This window comes from Dendrobates tinctorius, unplaced genomic scaffold (genome assembly GCF_039654945.1).
Source record: "Dendrobates tinctorius isolate UK_male_01 unplaced genomic scaffold, ASM3965494v1 ptg000177l, whole genome shotgun sequence".
NCBI lineage: Eukaryota > Metazoa > Chordata > Amphibia > Anura > Dendrobatidae > Dendrobates > Dendrobates tinctorius.
This window is the reverse complement of record NW_027361844.1, coordinates 13,017,266-13,034,385: the sequence shown is the minus strand read 5'-3', so window position 1 is coordinate 13,034,385 and position 17,120 is coordinate 13,017,266. Positions and strand designations below refer to the sequence as shown.

Below are 17,120 nucleotides of genomic sequence, written 5' to 3'. Positions count from 1 at the left end.
AGTTGAAATCAATATTAAAAACCCATCAGGTAAAGAGATTGAAGTGTGCTATTTTACTAAGAGGCTTAAGTACTGAAAGGGTTACGGATCGGAGAAATGATTCAAGGAAGAATTGTAATTAGTGGATGTAATTAGTAAAGCAAGTTAGATCAGATTACTATTCAGAAAATATGTCTGATTGGTGCATTATGCTATATGTACAAAGTACCTTCCTACAATCACAAAGGCAGTGTCTTATTCATGCTGCCCGTGGATTGGGCAGCAGGACTAATAACAGGTTCCATTTATGGGGATTGCCCCACAAGTATGTTATTTATGGAAAAATTGTCTTATATATTCGGGATGGACTGGGTGGAGCAATCAATTTGTAAGGATTCCTGAGAGAAGGGATTTTTCTAAATTCGTGAAAGCTTTGCAACTATTTTGCTCTTTCATTCACAGTAAAAAAAAAAAGCGAAGCAAATTTCCAACACACAAGCTGGCATCTTGAATTACAGGTTGGTCCTCCAATTTTCAACGTGTTTGTACTTATTTAATTTACCTTGTTTGTGACTAGGCACATTTTGTTTGTTTATATATCTCTTTAAACTACAAGCAGTTAAAAACATTTCTCAATTGAATATTTAAATCATTTTTCCATTTTTTTCCGTGAGGGCCTAATTTGCATGTAATTTTCATACACTTTTTATTTTATTGTCAAAATCAAACTGTCTTTCACAATTTATTAATTTGCTTTACAGCCAAAATGGACCACTAAAACACCTTTCAAAATTTGATTGTCTCTCCATAACATGTATTTTAAGACTTTGGGCACATTTTTAATCAAAGGGAATGGAGCTAGTAACAGTGATATTTGAATTGACAGACATTTTTTTTTATAATTTTCCCCTGTATTTCAACATTTATTTTATCTGATTTTCCTTGTAACTGGGGATGTTATATTAGCCAAAGTTACAGGGCAGAGATAGCCTCCTGGCTACATAGCTGAGCTGACTGGGTCTCCTATGACTAAGAAGCTCCTGCTCCAATACTACAGCTAGAAATCACGTGTGTTGTGAATTCTCTTGCTCAGATTTCTGAGCCGAAGCTCCCTCTGCTCCCTCTGGTGGCTACTGAGAGTAGTGGAGCTGGCCAGGTTGATGGAAGTTCCCCACCTGACGACGATAATTGGGAATCTGGGACTACTGTCTGGAAGCATATAATTGAGCTGGCTGTTCTTGAAGGTTGCTGGTGAATTTTCCTCCTTGTGCATTTGGAGTTCTTATGTCCCCTGCATGGTTCAGTTAAGTGATTCTTTTGCTAATCCTTTGCATCTAATCTGGTTGTGCCTTTTTTTTTGCTTTCTGCTTTGTTGCTAGGATTCAGCGTGCTCCCTGCTGGGGGCAGCGCTGGGCCCTGCTTCATATGTTACAGCTTGTTCAGTCCCATGTTATGTTAGTATCTTTTTGCTTTGCTTCCAGTTTAAACCAGAGTGCTGATCTAGCGGGGGTGAGCTCGTGTGGCCTCAGTTTTTTTGTATATCAGAAGTGTTGGACTTTTTTAGGGTTTAGTGCGTGATTGCAGACAGTATCTTTTCTGTCCTGTCCTGTCTAGACAGCTTGGGCTCCACCGTTTGCTCAATCTCTTCTCTGCCTGTGTTTGTGTTTCATCTTGTCTCACCGACAATATATGTTTGGGGGCTGTCTATTCCTTTGGGGATCTGCTCCGGGGCAGTTTAGATTTCACCTGTCTTTAGGCTTAGTTAGTTCTCCGGCTGTGACGAAGCATCTAGGGCATCGTAGGAACGCTCCACGGCTACTGCTAGTTGTGTTGATAGGATCAGGGGTCTGCAATCTGCTTAGTTACCAACCTCTCAGCTTGACTCCCCATAGAGAAAACAATGTCTAACAGTTGGCTTTCCAATCATGCAGCTCCTATCATATGCAGTGACATTTTAGAACCTCATTGCAGAGTATAATGTGGACTGGTCAGATGTTTAAAGGCTTTGGGTAGTCTGGAAGAAGTTAAGGAGCCCACAATGACTAATGAACCTTCTACCACCCATTCTACTACTGCTTTCCTGGCCCTGGCCCTTTCTTTTTCTTTATCACAGAATTGTAATACATTATAAGGTGACATCATAACTATGTCATTGGAGAGTTTGCCTTCTCTAGTCACACTATTTTATTGGTTGATGAGGCACTTTGCATCCGTCTCTACTACATGCTAGACCACTATGGTTTTGTCAAGTACGACACAAAAGTCCATTGGTCCTTTTCCCCTTCCTGTTATCTCTTTGACCCTTAAGCCAGTTTCCACCTATTGCTAACAATAGGTTACTTCTGAAGACTGGAAAAAATCAGGGTCTAATCAGGGAGGAGTTTTCTTTGCCAAGAGGGCACGAAGCCACAGAAACTGCCTCTCTCAATGATATTTATGTCCTTGAATTTAGATAAAAATATCTTTGTGCCTTGTATTTCACATTCCTTAAATCATACATTGTCAAAACTAGAGTAAAAGCATGGTCTGTAATCTCTCTTGGTATCTCTGTTGCCTACACTTAACAAAGGGAAGAAACAATTACTACCAAGATACCTAATGTCCGGCTCTTTTGGAGTGATATGTCTGGCTGAAATTAAAATTTGGGGTTTGGAAATACTTTGCAAGTTTGTTAATCATTGCATTAACCATTAAATAGCCATAGGTTGCTGTTTTTTTTTAAGACTAGCTTGGCCCGTGCGAAATTTTTGCACATTGGTCATCGGGGGCACAGGCAATTTCAGAAAAAGCAAGCTGGTCAAATGTAAATGTATTTCATGAGCTGATGAACACAGACAGGTATTACTATATGTGGATTAGTAATACAATAAATTGTTTTGATAAGTACAGGCCAAAAAATGTTTTCCGGTTGAGGTGCCACCTGCAGGTCATTGTGTCTTTCTGCAGGTTTATGAAAACGAATGTTTAAACTGTATTAAGTGATAAAATCATGACTGTGTGGTTTGTTTGGCTGTTTTCTTGCTGAAGGGAGCAAGTTTACCTTTCAAATGGTGTATCATGTGTGTGTGTGTGTGTGTGTGTGTGTGTGTGGGGCGAAGTAATCCCCAAAAAAGCAGTGCATGTATACAAATGTGATGGCAGTGTGATTTGGGGTACTGTGGTGCCACCTGCAGGTCATTTTCCCTTACTGTAGGTTTATGAAAATTAATGTTTAAACTGCATTTTGTGATCAAATCGTGGATGTGTGGTTTGTTTGGCTATTTTCTTGCTGAAGGGGGAAAGTTTATCTTTCAAATGGTGTATCATTTAGGTGTGTGAGTGCAGTATGAACGGGGATACAAAGGAATCACCGAAAAACAGTGTTTAGAAATAATAGAATAGATAGTCACCATTTGAACACCACGCTAGGGTTTATACCAGAGAAAACTGAATGTGTCAATTAGCACTGTACGTACCTTCAGCACTGTGATGTTCCAGGCGAAGCTCTCTATAGCTTTGCTCAGTTTTCTGCCTTTCAGACCCTCCTTTGTCCCCAAACTATGCAGTTCCTCATGAAATTCCATCCCTACGTAAAGCAAAGACAAGAAAGGGAAGTCTACAGGGGAGAACCATGTACTACTTGTGGAGCTAGACAAAAGAACTGTGTTGTCTAGACACTTCTCTCTCCAACAGATTATTATATCTCTTATTAATTAGGTTATTTCACATCTTTGTAGTTTTTATGACTGAGTGGGATAATTTGTCAATACTAAATTTGGACAAAGCTTGCAAAAATAAAAAAAAGCATGTAACAGCAGTAAAATTATCATCTCCAACATCCCAATTATTAAAATAATTTGCCATCACTACTTTTTTGAATTACAAGTTTTTAAAGAGCAATAGAAATGGTAAAAACAATTCCTGAATTTATTATTTATCTCATTTTCATCCGTGCTCTTTTCTTTGCTTAACCAAATATATATTAGCAGGAAATAAGGGATGACAATATGACTGCAAGATTACACCTTACCGAGTTTATTTGCAGTCTCTTACCATGGAGGCACACAGCTCTGCGTAAAAGCTGAAGACACAAAATTCTAACACATTTTTAAATAAGACTACTTGCAATATTTATTCAATTTGAATTTTTAGATGCTTTAAAATAAAATTGGTTGTGATGGTGGACATAGCCATAACCTGACTTCAAAAAAACTCACAAGACCTATTCATAAAACACATTCATGCAGCACAAGCTTTACCAGTCTTCATGGCATTAATGGCTTTATATACAAGACATTAAGCATGATAGTTTCGATTTCTGGATGTAGAAAAAAAATGGGGTCATACCTGTTTTCTGGCACTGCAATATCTTCTCATGGATAACATCTGCTGCCTCGATCAAAGACCGGCTCTCTTGTATCATCTGTGAGACCAAACATAGAAATAGGTCAAACATTCTGGACATTATCCTCCCAGAAGTACAGTAAGATGACAGAGGGGTTCTTGACAATTGAGATAGCAACAGCTGGAGGTATTATGATAATCCTTTCAAACAGCAATCTAATTCTTCATTTTCAGGTGTAGATACAAAAGCCCCTATTCATCAAGGCAATTTTGTCAGAATTCTGGAATAAATTGTTTTAAGGAAAAAAAACCCACTCAATTTTGGCGCAACTCAGAGTTGTGAAAAAATTCTTGCAACTTTTGGTGTTCTTACTCCAGCTTCAGCCCTGCCAAAATGGGTGGAGCTAGGGCATGGTGGGGGCATGGCAGGTCTCGTTCATGAGCTTTGCTGTACTTACCCCAGAAATTAAACCTCAGTCAAAGACTGGCGCATAGAGGCACATCCCACTGGTTAGATGGTCCTGATTCCTTAATGAATCAGGAGCATCTGACTGCAATATGCCCCCTCTGCAAGACTGGTGAGGGGAGGAAGCAAAAGGGATTAAAGGGAAATCGCCGCTGTCCGGTCTGATGGGCGGGGCTTATTCGCCTTCTCCCCCCGGCTTTCTCAACGTAATCTTCATCTGTGAATATCACAGATGCCGTAGTTTTCCGTGCTTGCACATTGAAATGGCCTCCGATGCTTGCGCAGTATGCTTTGCCCAAGTATGGTCTATGCCCCGGAAGTGTGTCCTGCATGTGAAGACTTCCGGGGCATAGACCATGCTGAAAAATACTGGTGCATGCGCAGTACTGATTATATGCTTTGCCCACAGTTGGGCAAAGCATACTGCACAAGTGCCGGAGGCCTTTTCATTGCGCAAGCGCGGAAAACTACGGCATCTGTGATATTCATAGATGAAGATCACGTTCAGCAAGCCAAGGAGGGAGGGAGAAGGTGAATAAGCTCTGCCCATCGGATCAGACTGCGGCGATTTTCATACATGTCCACCAAGATAAAAAAGGTATTTATGCATCAAAGGTGCAGGGTCAGGGGGAATCAAAAGTCCTAATAGAATCCTTATGGAACGCACAATTGGGTGATATCTTTACATGATATCACTAAAAATGGGTGACAGATTCCCTTTAAGGGATTGCAGTTGCCACTTTCTGTGAGGTAAAACATTTCACTGCTCTTTTACAATGTTTTACCTCTCGGAAAAAAATCAGCCACAATCCAACTCTGTCGTGTCTGTATACTCTTTTACTTCCTCCCCTGCCCAGGAGCTGTGGTATGAACAGACCATGTCCCTGTATGGTAAGACACAGCCATTACACAGAACATAGCAGGGGAATATGTATAATGATTATCTCAGCACAGAAACATCGTTTTTTAACAAATTAAATTGTGAAACTTATTATTAATATTCCAAGATCCATTAATGAAAATGTACTCTGTGTGAAAATCCCTTTCACATTCACAGTCTTTGGAAGTGTTTTCCCTCCTTGTTTTTTGAGTCAGGCAATCATCCTGTGATAAATATCCTGCTCTACTTCTAAACTGGTGAGGTAAGCTTTGAGCGGATAGCAGGAACTTAAGAAACAACTGTGTGATTCATAGTCCTCATCCTCTGTGCATTTGTGCCTAATACACTTCAACTGGCTGAAAAGAATATTAGATTTCCAACCTTTATAATGTGCACTTTTAAAATCAGGATGTCATTACTCATTTTGGGGATTTTATCTGGTGACCTGTTGCTGCATGGTCGGTTCCCATATGTCTGAAGATCTATCGCCCTTTCGTCCCTGTCCAAATGTTAATGGTTTGAATTATCTCTGTTTTCCTGTCTTGATTTGCTCCCCTCCAGGTGTTTCTCATTTTCCCATTTTGGTTTGCCCTATCACATTCTGGGTGGCGTTTTATATATTCATCCTTCACTGCACTTCTTTGCTGTTAATATCTGTTGTGGATGTGTGTTCAGGATTTCCAGTCCTTCAGCTAAGAGGTTTACCTTGTTTTGTAAACTCCAGTTGTATTCATGCAGTGAGTTTGTTTGCTTTCCTTCACTGGACCTTTTTTTAACTATTAGGTTTCTGGGAGGTTACTTGTTCTTTTTAATTTGGTTTTCCTTAGTTTTGTATCTCTATCCTTTATGAACGTGTGCTAGTTTCTGACCCTGGGTTTTGCGTACCTGTCTCCACATTTTCCTCTCCCCTTGTTAACCTCCCCTCCGGTTCATCAGGAGGTACAAGAAACCCCTCAACAGCCTTTTTGGGGAGTTAGGTATGAGGCAGTGTTTTGAGGTGTGCTACTAGGGCCTTTGTAGTCTGTACAGGGACCAATCCGGTGTCGGTGTAGTTGAACTTCCCTTTTTCAGTTATCCGGGTGTGTGGGTATGTTCACAACACAAGGTAACTATTGTTGTCAACTTTAAAAAAAAAAAGAAAACTTTTTTGTTCTAATTTTACCTTGATGAGTAAATACAATAAGATCTATGTACTCGATAAATGCATTTGGCTATCACATTTGAAAATGTTAGTCCCCAGTCATTAATATTGGGATGTGATATGATGGCATCAGCATGTTCCATTGAATTATCCCAAATGAAAATTAAATCATGTACGTATCTCAAGTAATAGAAAATGATGTGATCTTACCATATATTGTTCTTGTGAATAAATGAATATGCAAATTGCCTTTTCAGAGAGGAAGAGGACGAGAACACTATAGCAGATGAATGAATGTTCCTCACATCACACGTAAACATTTACAGCCAAGAATTTTTATGTACAATTGACTTACATTGGAAATAGACAAGATTCTGAGACACGAGACTCTCTCATCCTACCCACACTTTTAATGTCAGGAAACATATGATATTTTATCAACTAAAATGGACTTTGTAGCTGATATTAGAGATAATTTTAAAATATTTAGATAAAAAGCCAAAATGAATGTAGAGCAGACTTCCATGGAAAATTCCAAGAAGCATGATTGCTAGGAATGCTTGTTCTTTTGAAAAATCAAATCGTCCTCCACTCCGCAGGAGATGCCCCGCAGGCTTTGGTATAAGCCCCTTGTTTTGTTATAGTAAGGATCTGAAGGTGCTGAAAGTTGCTCCTGCAGAGATTTGACTTGCATAGTGACAGGATACAACAACGATTAGGACGTTTAGTAATTTATAATTATATTAAAATACAAGCCAAAGTTAAAAGGAAGCTATTGAATAAGGAAACAATGTTGGTTCTTCTTGATCACACACATTGCTTTTAGAAATGCAAAGTGGTAGATGTGCTGATAGTAGCTGATCGATATCTGATGGATATGTGGACAGAAAGTCAGTTGTCATGGATAGATTAATTGCTTGAAGCGCTTCCAGTAAATTCAATACAAGTACCATCACATAAAGATATATACTCAAACTAACCGAACTGGAATGTTAAAGTGAATATGGGACTGATCTCCCTAAGAATCTGACTCCAGAGCTTATTTTAAATGAAAGGGAGTGTTACCAGTGTGAGACATGTACTGTAGATCAGGAGAGCAGACTGGCAGTCATTACATGTCTCACATAGGTAACACCCCTCAATTAAAATAAGCTCTGTAGGCAGATTCTCAGGGGATCTCTGTCCGAACCATAGATCTTAACAGCAGAGATGGGCAGACACCTTGATGTCCAAGTCCGGCGAGTTCGGCTGAACAGTTACAAAAAGTTTGAGTTCAGGTACCAGAACAGTACCTGGACCCGAACCCCATTCACTTGAATGGGGGCTCTAACATCCAGAGTTTGCCACGCTGTCATGTGCACAACAGCTCGGCAAACACTGCTTCTGATCGGCGGTAAAATCATCACCACTGGTAAGACAGCCGCAGTTCCCACGCTGTCAAAAGACAGCATGAGCGTGCAGCTGTGATCGGAGGTACAAAGGTTTCCTCCTGGATCTCTCTGAGGTCACCGCAGTTTAGCCCGGCTGGGAACGCAGCCTCAGTGATCTGTAGTAACCTCGATGATATCACCACTAGTCACCCAAGGCTGCGCTCGTAGCAGCTCATTCATCAGTGATTCTCAGCTTGGATGATAGCATCTTTGCACCGTCCAGGTTGAAAACTGCTTATTCCCCAGACATGGATTACAGCATGGGACAGAAAGATGGACAGGTGAGGGATAGTGTTGCTTTTTATCTTTGTTTTATTACAGGAGATGAGGGATTCAGTGGACTTAGTGTTTACTTTATTTCAAATAAAAGACTTTATTCTGGATGTGTCTTTATTTACCATACAGTATAACTAAAGGATTAGTAATGGATGGGTGTCTTATAGACACCTCTCCATTAGTAATCCGTGGGTTTGATGCCACCTGGCAATACAAAGGTGACATCAACCCCACAAATATGAACCCCACTTGCCACCACTATGGGACAAGTGGGAAGAGCCGGGCAAATCGCCAGAACTGGCGCATCTAATAGATGCACCTATTCTGGGTGGCTGCAGGGTGCTATTTTTAGGCTGGGGGGGAGCAATATCCATGGCCCCCAACCAACCTGAGAATACCAGCCTCCAGCTGTCTTACTGAGTTTGGCTAGTTGTCAAAATTGATGGGGATCCCATGTCATTTTTTTAAATTACTTAAATAATTAAAAGATACAGCGTGTGGAATTCTCTATTCTTGATAAGCAGCCTTGCTGAAGCTTACACCAGAGGGTTGCAGCCTCCGGCTGTGAGTTTTGCCTGATGGTTATCAAAAATACAGGGGAACCCACACAGTTTTTTAAAAATGATTTATTTACAGAGAAGGTGCCGTATGATGAATACTCCCATCAGCCGCTGCCTGCTCTCACTGTAAATAGAGACAGCAGGCGTCGGCTGAAGGGAGCAGTAGTTCCATCAGCTGACACCAGTGACTGGAAGTGAACGTTATACGTCCGGATCACAGCTGTGAGCACACACTGTCATTTGACAGTGTGGGAACCGCTGCTGTGTGACCGGCGGTGATGATTTTACCGCCAATGAGAAGCAGCGTTTGCTGCGCTGACATGCACATGGCAGCACGACAAACACCTGGTGTTCAGTGTCTATGTCCGAACACTACATGTTTGTGGTACGACGCTGAACTTTACTGTTCAGGTTCACCCATCTATTCTTAACAGCTCATTTACATATTAAGAAAAGTGTACATTTCTTAAGACTAAGACATCAGATCGCAGATATCAAGGTATCATTTTATTCAGCTTCCTATGACCTACATGCCCATATAGACAGCTTGGGAGGGATTCCATTTAATATTTTATTGTGTACATGGCAGATCATGTAGATAGAGACTAAGAAAATGTAATGACCTGCATTTACTGCAGTTTATAAGCTTAACTGTTCATCTCCCTAAAGCAAGCCTTTTGCGGAAGCACTATGGCAGCATTTGCTGTCTTCAGTCTGTGTCTTAACCACTTCTTAGCAAAAAATAAAAAATACAAATTAACAAGCTATAAGTGGACAAAGAATGAAAACTATAAAATTCTTAACTGGATTGAGGTTTGGATTTTTCCACTCCAGGATGTTTAGACAGATACCATTCCTGTATATCTTTCACTTTATTGTCTTGTTGGAAAATATTTTTATTTTTGGACTGCCACCCTGTATCTTTCTGCAATCATTTTATCTCCTTCAGAGGATATGTGCACATGACATCTTTTTCAGGCAGATAAAAAAACTGCCTGAAAAAGCGCTTTAGAATTGCTAAACAGGATGAACATATACACTGCAATGTCAAAATGACTTGTGCCCATGTTTGTCTTTGAAAACCTGAAGCTAATTAAAAATGCTTAAAAGAATGAATGTATGCGCAATGAGTTGTTTTTCAATACAATAATAATAATTTTATTTCTATAGCGCTTTACATTTTAGAGGGGTCTTGTAGAGCTCATAAAAGACATTACAGAATAACAATAATACCATAAATCAACAGATACCAAGAGGAGTGAGGGCCCTGCCCTCAAGCTACAATCGATGAGAAAATAGGGGAGACACGAAAGGTGGATGGTAGCAATTGCTCTCATTGTACGGTCCAGCCATCAAAAGTATTCATGTAATTCTGCATGAACTGGTCACCAAAAAGTATGAATAAAAGTACAGACACAGAGGGCTATTAAATGCATAGAGAGTGTGATAACAGATGATACAAGGGTACTGGTTTTGAAGAAAATTTTGTATGGGCAAAACAAGACTAGTTAGATAAATATGTTGAGGCTGTAAGCCAGTCAGGAGAAATGCATTTTTAGGACACGCTTAAAACTGTATTGTAGATTGAGCAAATTGCCCTGGGTAGTGCATTCCAAAGATAAGTTTATATTGAAATCTCGAGTGGATGGATAACCAGTGTAAAGACTGGCACAAGGTGTAAAGAGCGGAAACCGGATTGTAAAGGGTCAAGAAGAGAGTGATCTGAGAGATAGCGGATTAGACGGGAGTGGACCAAGTGTTCCAGGAGTTTACAGATGAAGGAAAGATTAGAGTCAGGTCTATAGTTAGCAACACAGCGTTGGTCGAGGGATTTTTTTAAGTAATGGATGTATGCTGACGTGTTTAAATGAGGGGAAAGATACCGGAAGAGAGAGAAAGTTTGAATATTTTTGTTAGGTGAGTGGTGACAGCTGGGGAAATGGTCTGGAGGAAATGTGAGGGAATGGAGTCACTAGTGCTGGTTGTAGGGCAAGAAGATGCAAGGAGCTTGATCACTTCTTCCGTGACTGATCCAAAGACAGATCATGAGCTAGATGCAATGGGGGAAGGAGAACAGTGCATGGTATGAAGGAATTAGGAGAAAATTTCATGTCGGTTATGGTCAATTTCTTTTTTGACATAATTGGCCAAATCGTCAGTGCTGAGATCAGTGGCAGAGGCCTGCACACTTGGATTGAGAAGGGAATGAAAAGTGTCAAAGACACTTTTAGGATTATTGGATAGTGAGGTGATGAGGGTATTGAAATAGGTGTGTTTTGAGAGATGAAGAGCAAAGTTGTATGTTTCAAGTATAAACTTATAATGGATGAAAACTTGAGTCAGATTGGATTTTCTCCACAGACGTTCAGCGCACCTGCAGCACTGCTGTAGGAAACCTGTTTGCAGAGTGCGCCAGGGTTGTCACCATTTGTGTTGAGTTCTTTTATGTGTAGGAACTTCAGCTCTATCCAGGGCACTTTGCGGTGTTTTACTATAATGATTCAGTGCAGTGTCAGGACATGAGAGGGTGGAGATTGGGGCCAATGATGACTGCAAATTCTTCATAAGTTTCTGGGTGTTAATGACATGTATATTTCTATAAATATGGAAAGTCGGGGTGTCCTGAGTGGGGTGACCTTTCTTGACAGGGAATGGAAGAAAGTTGAGGGGAGTTGGTAAAATCAAGCACTGAGCAGAGCCGGAAGAAGATAAGGTCAAAGATATGTCTGTCTTCATGTGTAGGAGAGTTAGTAAGCTGTGAAAGACCGAAGGAGGAGGTTAGAGATAAAAGATGAGTGGCAGATGGGGAGAGGGGATTACCAATGGGGATATTAAAGTATCCCATGATGAGGATTGGGATGTCACATGATAGAAAATGTGGAAGCCAGGTTGCAAAGTGATCAAGGAAATGATGGGAGGGGCTGGGAGGACGATACACAACCGGCACTAGAAGGGTCAAGGGGATGTAGAGTCTGGACAGCGTGGACCTCAAAAGAAGAGAAGATAAGTGAGGGTACATGGGGGTACAATTGAACAGGAAGAGTTTTTCAAGCCTCTTTTTTAGGGATTTTTTGCAACCGTTTTGGTGCTCCATACCTTAAAAGCAACTGACTGTTTCAGTAAAAAATAATGAATGGCATAATAAAGCCTATTCATATAGTCAGAATTTGCAAAAGCAAATCAGCCAAGGATGTTAAATCAAAACGACGGTGAAAAATCTGCAGCTGCAATTAAAGATTTCTGCCACAAATGCCCCTGACGATTTACAAATAGTTTAGCTCTATTATGGTTCAGTGAAGCTAACCTGCAGTTTTTCAGTTTCTAATCTGCAAGAAAAACTAATATAGTGAACTATATAACATTTACTGATTAAAATGATACCTTGGTTGATGAAATCCGTCTGGTGGTTGTTGTTTAATCTTTATTTGTAGTTTTCAGTTAATGAGATTCTCATGTCTCCTCTGTGTGTGTGTGTGTGGGGGGTCATTTAGTGATGCTTTGATTACATATTCATCTGTATGGCTAACGACAGGTCACTGATCCCTCAGTGACCTGTCCTTTATTTTACATATTGTATAGCTTATATTTTACATATTGTATATCTTATTGTTTAAAAAAAAAAAAAAAATTACATTCATCACACAGGTGCCATTGCGTGTGTTGTAGCATGATCGGATCTATAATATCAATATATTCATTTTAATTAGTGATATAAATTTCTTGAGAAATAAAAATATCTATATCAAAATGGTGCCGGGAGCCGCACCTATGCATTATCACCATTCACAATGCAATAGATGATACTGCCCTGGCGCCACCGTCGGTGCCATTTTGATTAGGATAATTTTTTTTAATCAAAAAATTTATATCACTAAATTAAATGAATATATGGATATTATAGATCCGATCATGCCATTGCGCAGGTGCCTGCATGACGAATGTAATTTTATTTTCAAACAATAAGATATAAGTAATTTTATTTTCAAACAATAAGATATACAGCATGTAAAATAGGGGACAGGACACTGAGGGTTCACAAAAAATCCATGTGTTCCATTGAAATGGCCTACAACAGCACCAAATTATTTTTCATGAATATCTTGTGTGAGGTAGCGCTGTCATTTAAGTAGTGGATCACTCGCTTGGCAGCCACAAAATCAGATCCAGCACAGGTTTTCCATAAACCAGTATAGTCCATGCAGTTTATTAAACATCATAAACCATGACCAGCAATATATAAACGGCATAGCGTCCATGACAGAGCTTCACTCTGTTAGCAATGTCCAATACGCAGACTTTTCATCCTCACAGTTATATCTCACCCCGTCAGGGTTCTCTCATGGCTGCTTCTCCATACTGCAGACATTCATTCCCTCCAGGGAACTCTCAGGCACTTGCAGCCATTACTCACAGTGTCCACACGTGCTGTCAGGCAGAAAGCCCCATCTCAGCGGGACCTTCCACACTGGACCAACCGGGTCCAAGCATTCACCACCTGTGACCTACCCTGGCCACATTATATGGTTCATAGCCACGCCCACCGGGTCACATGACTCTGACCTCATCACAGGTCCTTCAAGCATTTACACACTCTTTCCAACAGTGCTTTAAACACACCCCCTGGGTGGGTTTGTAGGTAACCAGGTCCACCCATCTCTCTAGTTACCTGGAGACTTCTTCCTTACACATTGAAACAACACCTCAGTAATATCATTGCTGAACAACACATAAGTCTCCATCTCAAAGGCACCCACTTTGAGATACATAATGGCCATTCAGTATTCTGCCATTCAACCTTTCTCCTGGGACATCCACACAGCGCCTCCTAGCGGACACAGTGGTTACTACACCACACTTGATAAATCTGCCATCTCTAACAATAGAAACAGATATTAGAGATAGGAGCCTGGGATTATCCTATTAGAAGGATAACTATGTTACTTTGCATTTGTACTGCTACTACTACACGGTGTAAAAAATGAGCAAAAAGTGCTGTGTTCAAATACGGAAACGTGTCATTTAGGCCAATATCTTAATAAAAAAGAAATAATTATCTCTGCTATCATCTATAATATATTCAATTTGTGTAGGAGGGTGTACGAAACGTATGACATTGAAGATGGTTTAATTATCAGATGTATCTATGTTTAAAAGGTTGGAAACTCCAATTAGTGTTAACAAGTTTACAAAGATAAGTTGAGTTGGCAGCTGCTCTGTTAAACCCTGGCATCGTCTCCGCAACTGCAAGTAAAGTAGCAAAAAAGCCAAAGTGATGTTGTATATTACACAATAGACACTATAGTATATTTGCGCAGATTACCGGTAAGTCAAGCATACACAACTTTAAGAGCACAAGTATATAGATTGCTTTCAAAAATTTGTGAACAGCCTTGAAAAGTTTCAATTGAGTGGTAAGATGAATGCTTATTTTCACATAAACGTATGATGTATCAGAAATATGTTCCGTCCCTTTCTGACTGGTGGGCATCCAACTGCCAAGGCCCCCATCCTTAGGATGGAGAATTCAAAAGCTATGCTACCCACTCCACAGGGAACTACTCAACTGAATGGGGCTGTGGAGCGCTACCGGGTGGTGAGAGGTCTGCTGTGCGGGGTAAAAAAGATAAATAGGGACAAAATAAATAAACTGTAATCTCAGGACTAATGACTGTCCTGTAAGACAGGCCACACCGAAGAGAAATAACTGCTTCTACAAAGGTAAAAAACCTAGGTACTGGAGATATAGGAAAATACTTAAAGGAATTTTCCAAATAGAGTTCTAGTCAAGTGAGTGGCTCGTTCTGCTGATCAGTGGGGATCGCAGCGATCATCCCACAACCAATCTAGTAACCATCAACTATTAAGTGAACTGGAGATCACTCGCTATAACCAGAATACCCCTTTAAGCTGGCAATACCCGTCAGCTCGGCTGAGTATGCATGTGTAGTGAAAGAGGCTCACGTGTTAAAAAATAATATGCCGGATCTTTATTTTTTCCTAGCATCATCTGCTGGGAAGAGTCTGAAAACCCCCTGTCCCCTGACACAAAGGTTAATAACTATTAATTCCTGTTGTTTCAACCCAGATAATATAACACAAATTTGGAGTATGGCATCAGCTATTACTGCAGGTAGATGTATCATTTCAGGTAAAAATTAAATTGCTTTACCAGCTTTTGTTGTGTCCTGTAGTTGGTCAAGTGCCTAGAAAGAGTCCTGACTGGTTCCAGGTGAGATAACAATATTCAACAAAGTAGATTTACAAATAATATTCAGCAAAATACATGTACAATATCAATCAGTTATAATTTTTAATACTATTATTTGGATGCAAGTGTTGGTGGAATCGGTAGACTTCTATTGCACAACATTGTTTCTCCCTACTTCCTAAGTCTCCACTCCATGGAAAGACCTTCATGCACATTAGACTAAAGTCAGATGAAACCACCGGTAACTACAGGTTGGGCAGTCTAATATGTATGGTGGGCGCTGGCCGACTGATGGCGTTCTCATGGAGAACATAGGCGAGCTCATATGTGTGGGAGTGTTGGCTGAGATGGATAATGGCCAAACAATCTGTCGAAGCTTTCTTGGGCCGATAGCCATCTAATGTGTATGGCCAGCTTTAGTCTTTGTAGGACCTCAAGCCTTCCTAAAAAGTTACAGCAGGCCCCGTTCTGTCTATGAGCGTCATCCTTTTTTCTCAACAGTCAGAAAAACCAAAACTCCACTAAGATAGGTTTATTTATTTATTTTACTCATTTATAGAGTGCCATTAATTTTACAGCGCTTTACAGACAATATCAGCACTGTCCCCATTAGGGCTCACAGTCTAAATTCCCTATCTGGAGTGTCTTTGGAGTATGGGAGAAAACCGGAGAACCTGGAGGAAACCCACATAAAGATGAGAACATAAAACTCTTTGCAGATGTCCTTGGTGGAATTTGAACCCAGGACCCCAGCGCTGCAAGGCTGCAGTGGTAACCACTGTGCCACTGTGCTACCCTTGTTGTATGGTATGGTTGAAGGTATGTTCAACCATACCAATTTTTTGCAGAGTGAGAAGACATCTAGCAATGGATGGAAGAAGCACACGGCCGCCGAATGAATGCAGTGAACAAAACTATCACAAGGTCTAGCCAGTCTTTTCCACAGCCTTGCAATATCAACAAGCTTAGGCTCAGCACTTCTTTCTAGATATTGCATCCTTACAATCGATCGAAATTCATATTAATGGAGAATACTAAAGATTCTTCTACAGACCAATTCTGAAGTCGCTGCAGTGAATCAGACAGTGCAAAATGCTACAGAGCACAAATCCAACAAATTCCTTTGAGATTAGACAAGTGTAAAATGTTCAAGACTTCTCTCCAGTGTTGGTTTATATAACACTAGCTGAAAAGCCTGGCGCTGCCCAGGCATAGTAACTAACTATGGTTAGTTATAACAAATTATAATGATTATATATATATATATATATATATATATATATATATATATATACACACAGTATATATATATATATATATATATATATATATATAAAGCTGAGTGTAGAGCCCCACCCACTCCGCATAGCCACATTCACTATAATATCCCACATCATCCCGTCAGTCATACCTACCGGACAACAACCCCTAATATCCCACATCGTCCCATCAGCCAGAGCTACCGGACTTCTACTCCTAATAATCCACATCGTCCCGTCAGCCAGAGCCACCGGACTACTACCCCTAATATCCCACATTATCCCATCAGCCAGAGCCACCGGACTACTACCCCTAATATTCCACATCATCCGGTCAGCCAGAGCCACCGGACAACTACCACTAATATCCCACATCATCCCATCAGCCAGAGCCACCGGACTACTACTCCTAATATCCCACATCATCCCGTCAGCCAGAGCCACCGGACTACTACCCCTAATATCCCACATCATTCCATCAGCCAGAGCTACCGGACTACTACCCCTAATATCCCACATCATTCCATCAGCCAGAGCCACCGGACAACTACCACTAATATCCCACATCATCCCCTCAGCCAGAGCCACCGGATTACTA

At 40.5% G+C, this 17,120-nt stretch overlaps 1 protein-coding gene across 1 annotated transcript in view; it reads right to left on the bottom strand.

Moving 5' to 3' along the window:
• The window catches only part of PLCL1 (phospholipase C like 1 (inactive)), a 458,706-nt gene that overhangs the window by 79,203 nt on the left and 362,383 nt on the right, over positions 1-17,120 (bottom strand). Inside the window, exons 4-5 of the mRNA XM_073551554.1 lie at positions 4,306-4,381; positions 3,435-3,544 (exon numbers count right to left, since the gene is read on the bottom strand). Coding sequence (XP_073407655.1) covers positions 3,435-3,544; positions 4,306-4,381 — 186 coding nt within the window. The remainder of the gene's footprint in view (positions 1-3,434; positions 3,545-4,305; positions 4,382-17,120) is intronic.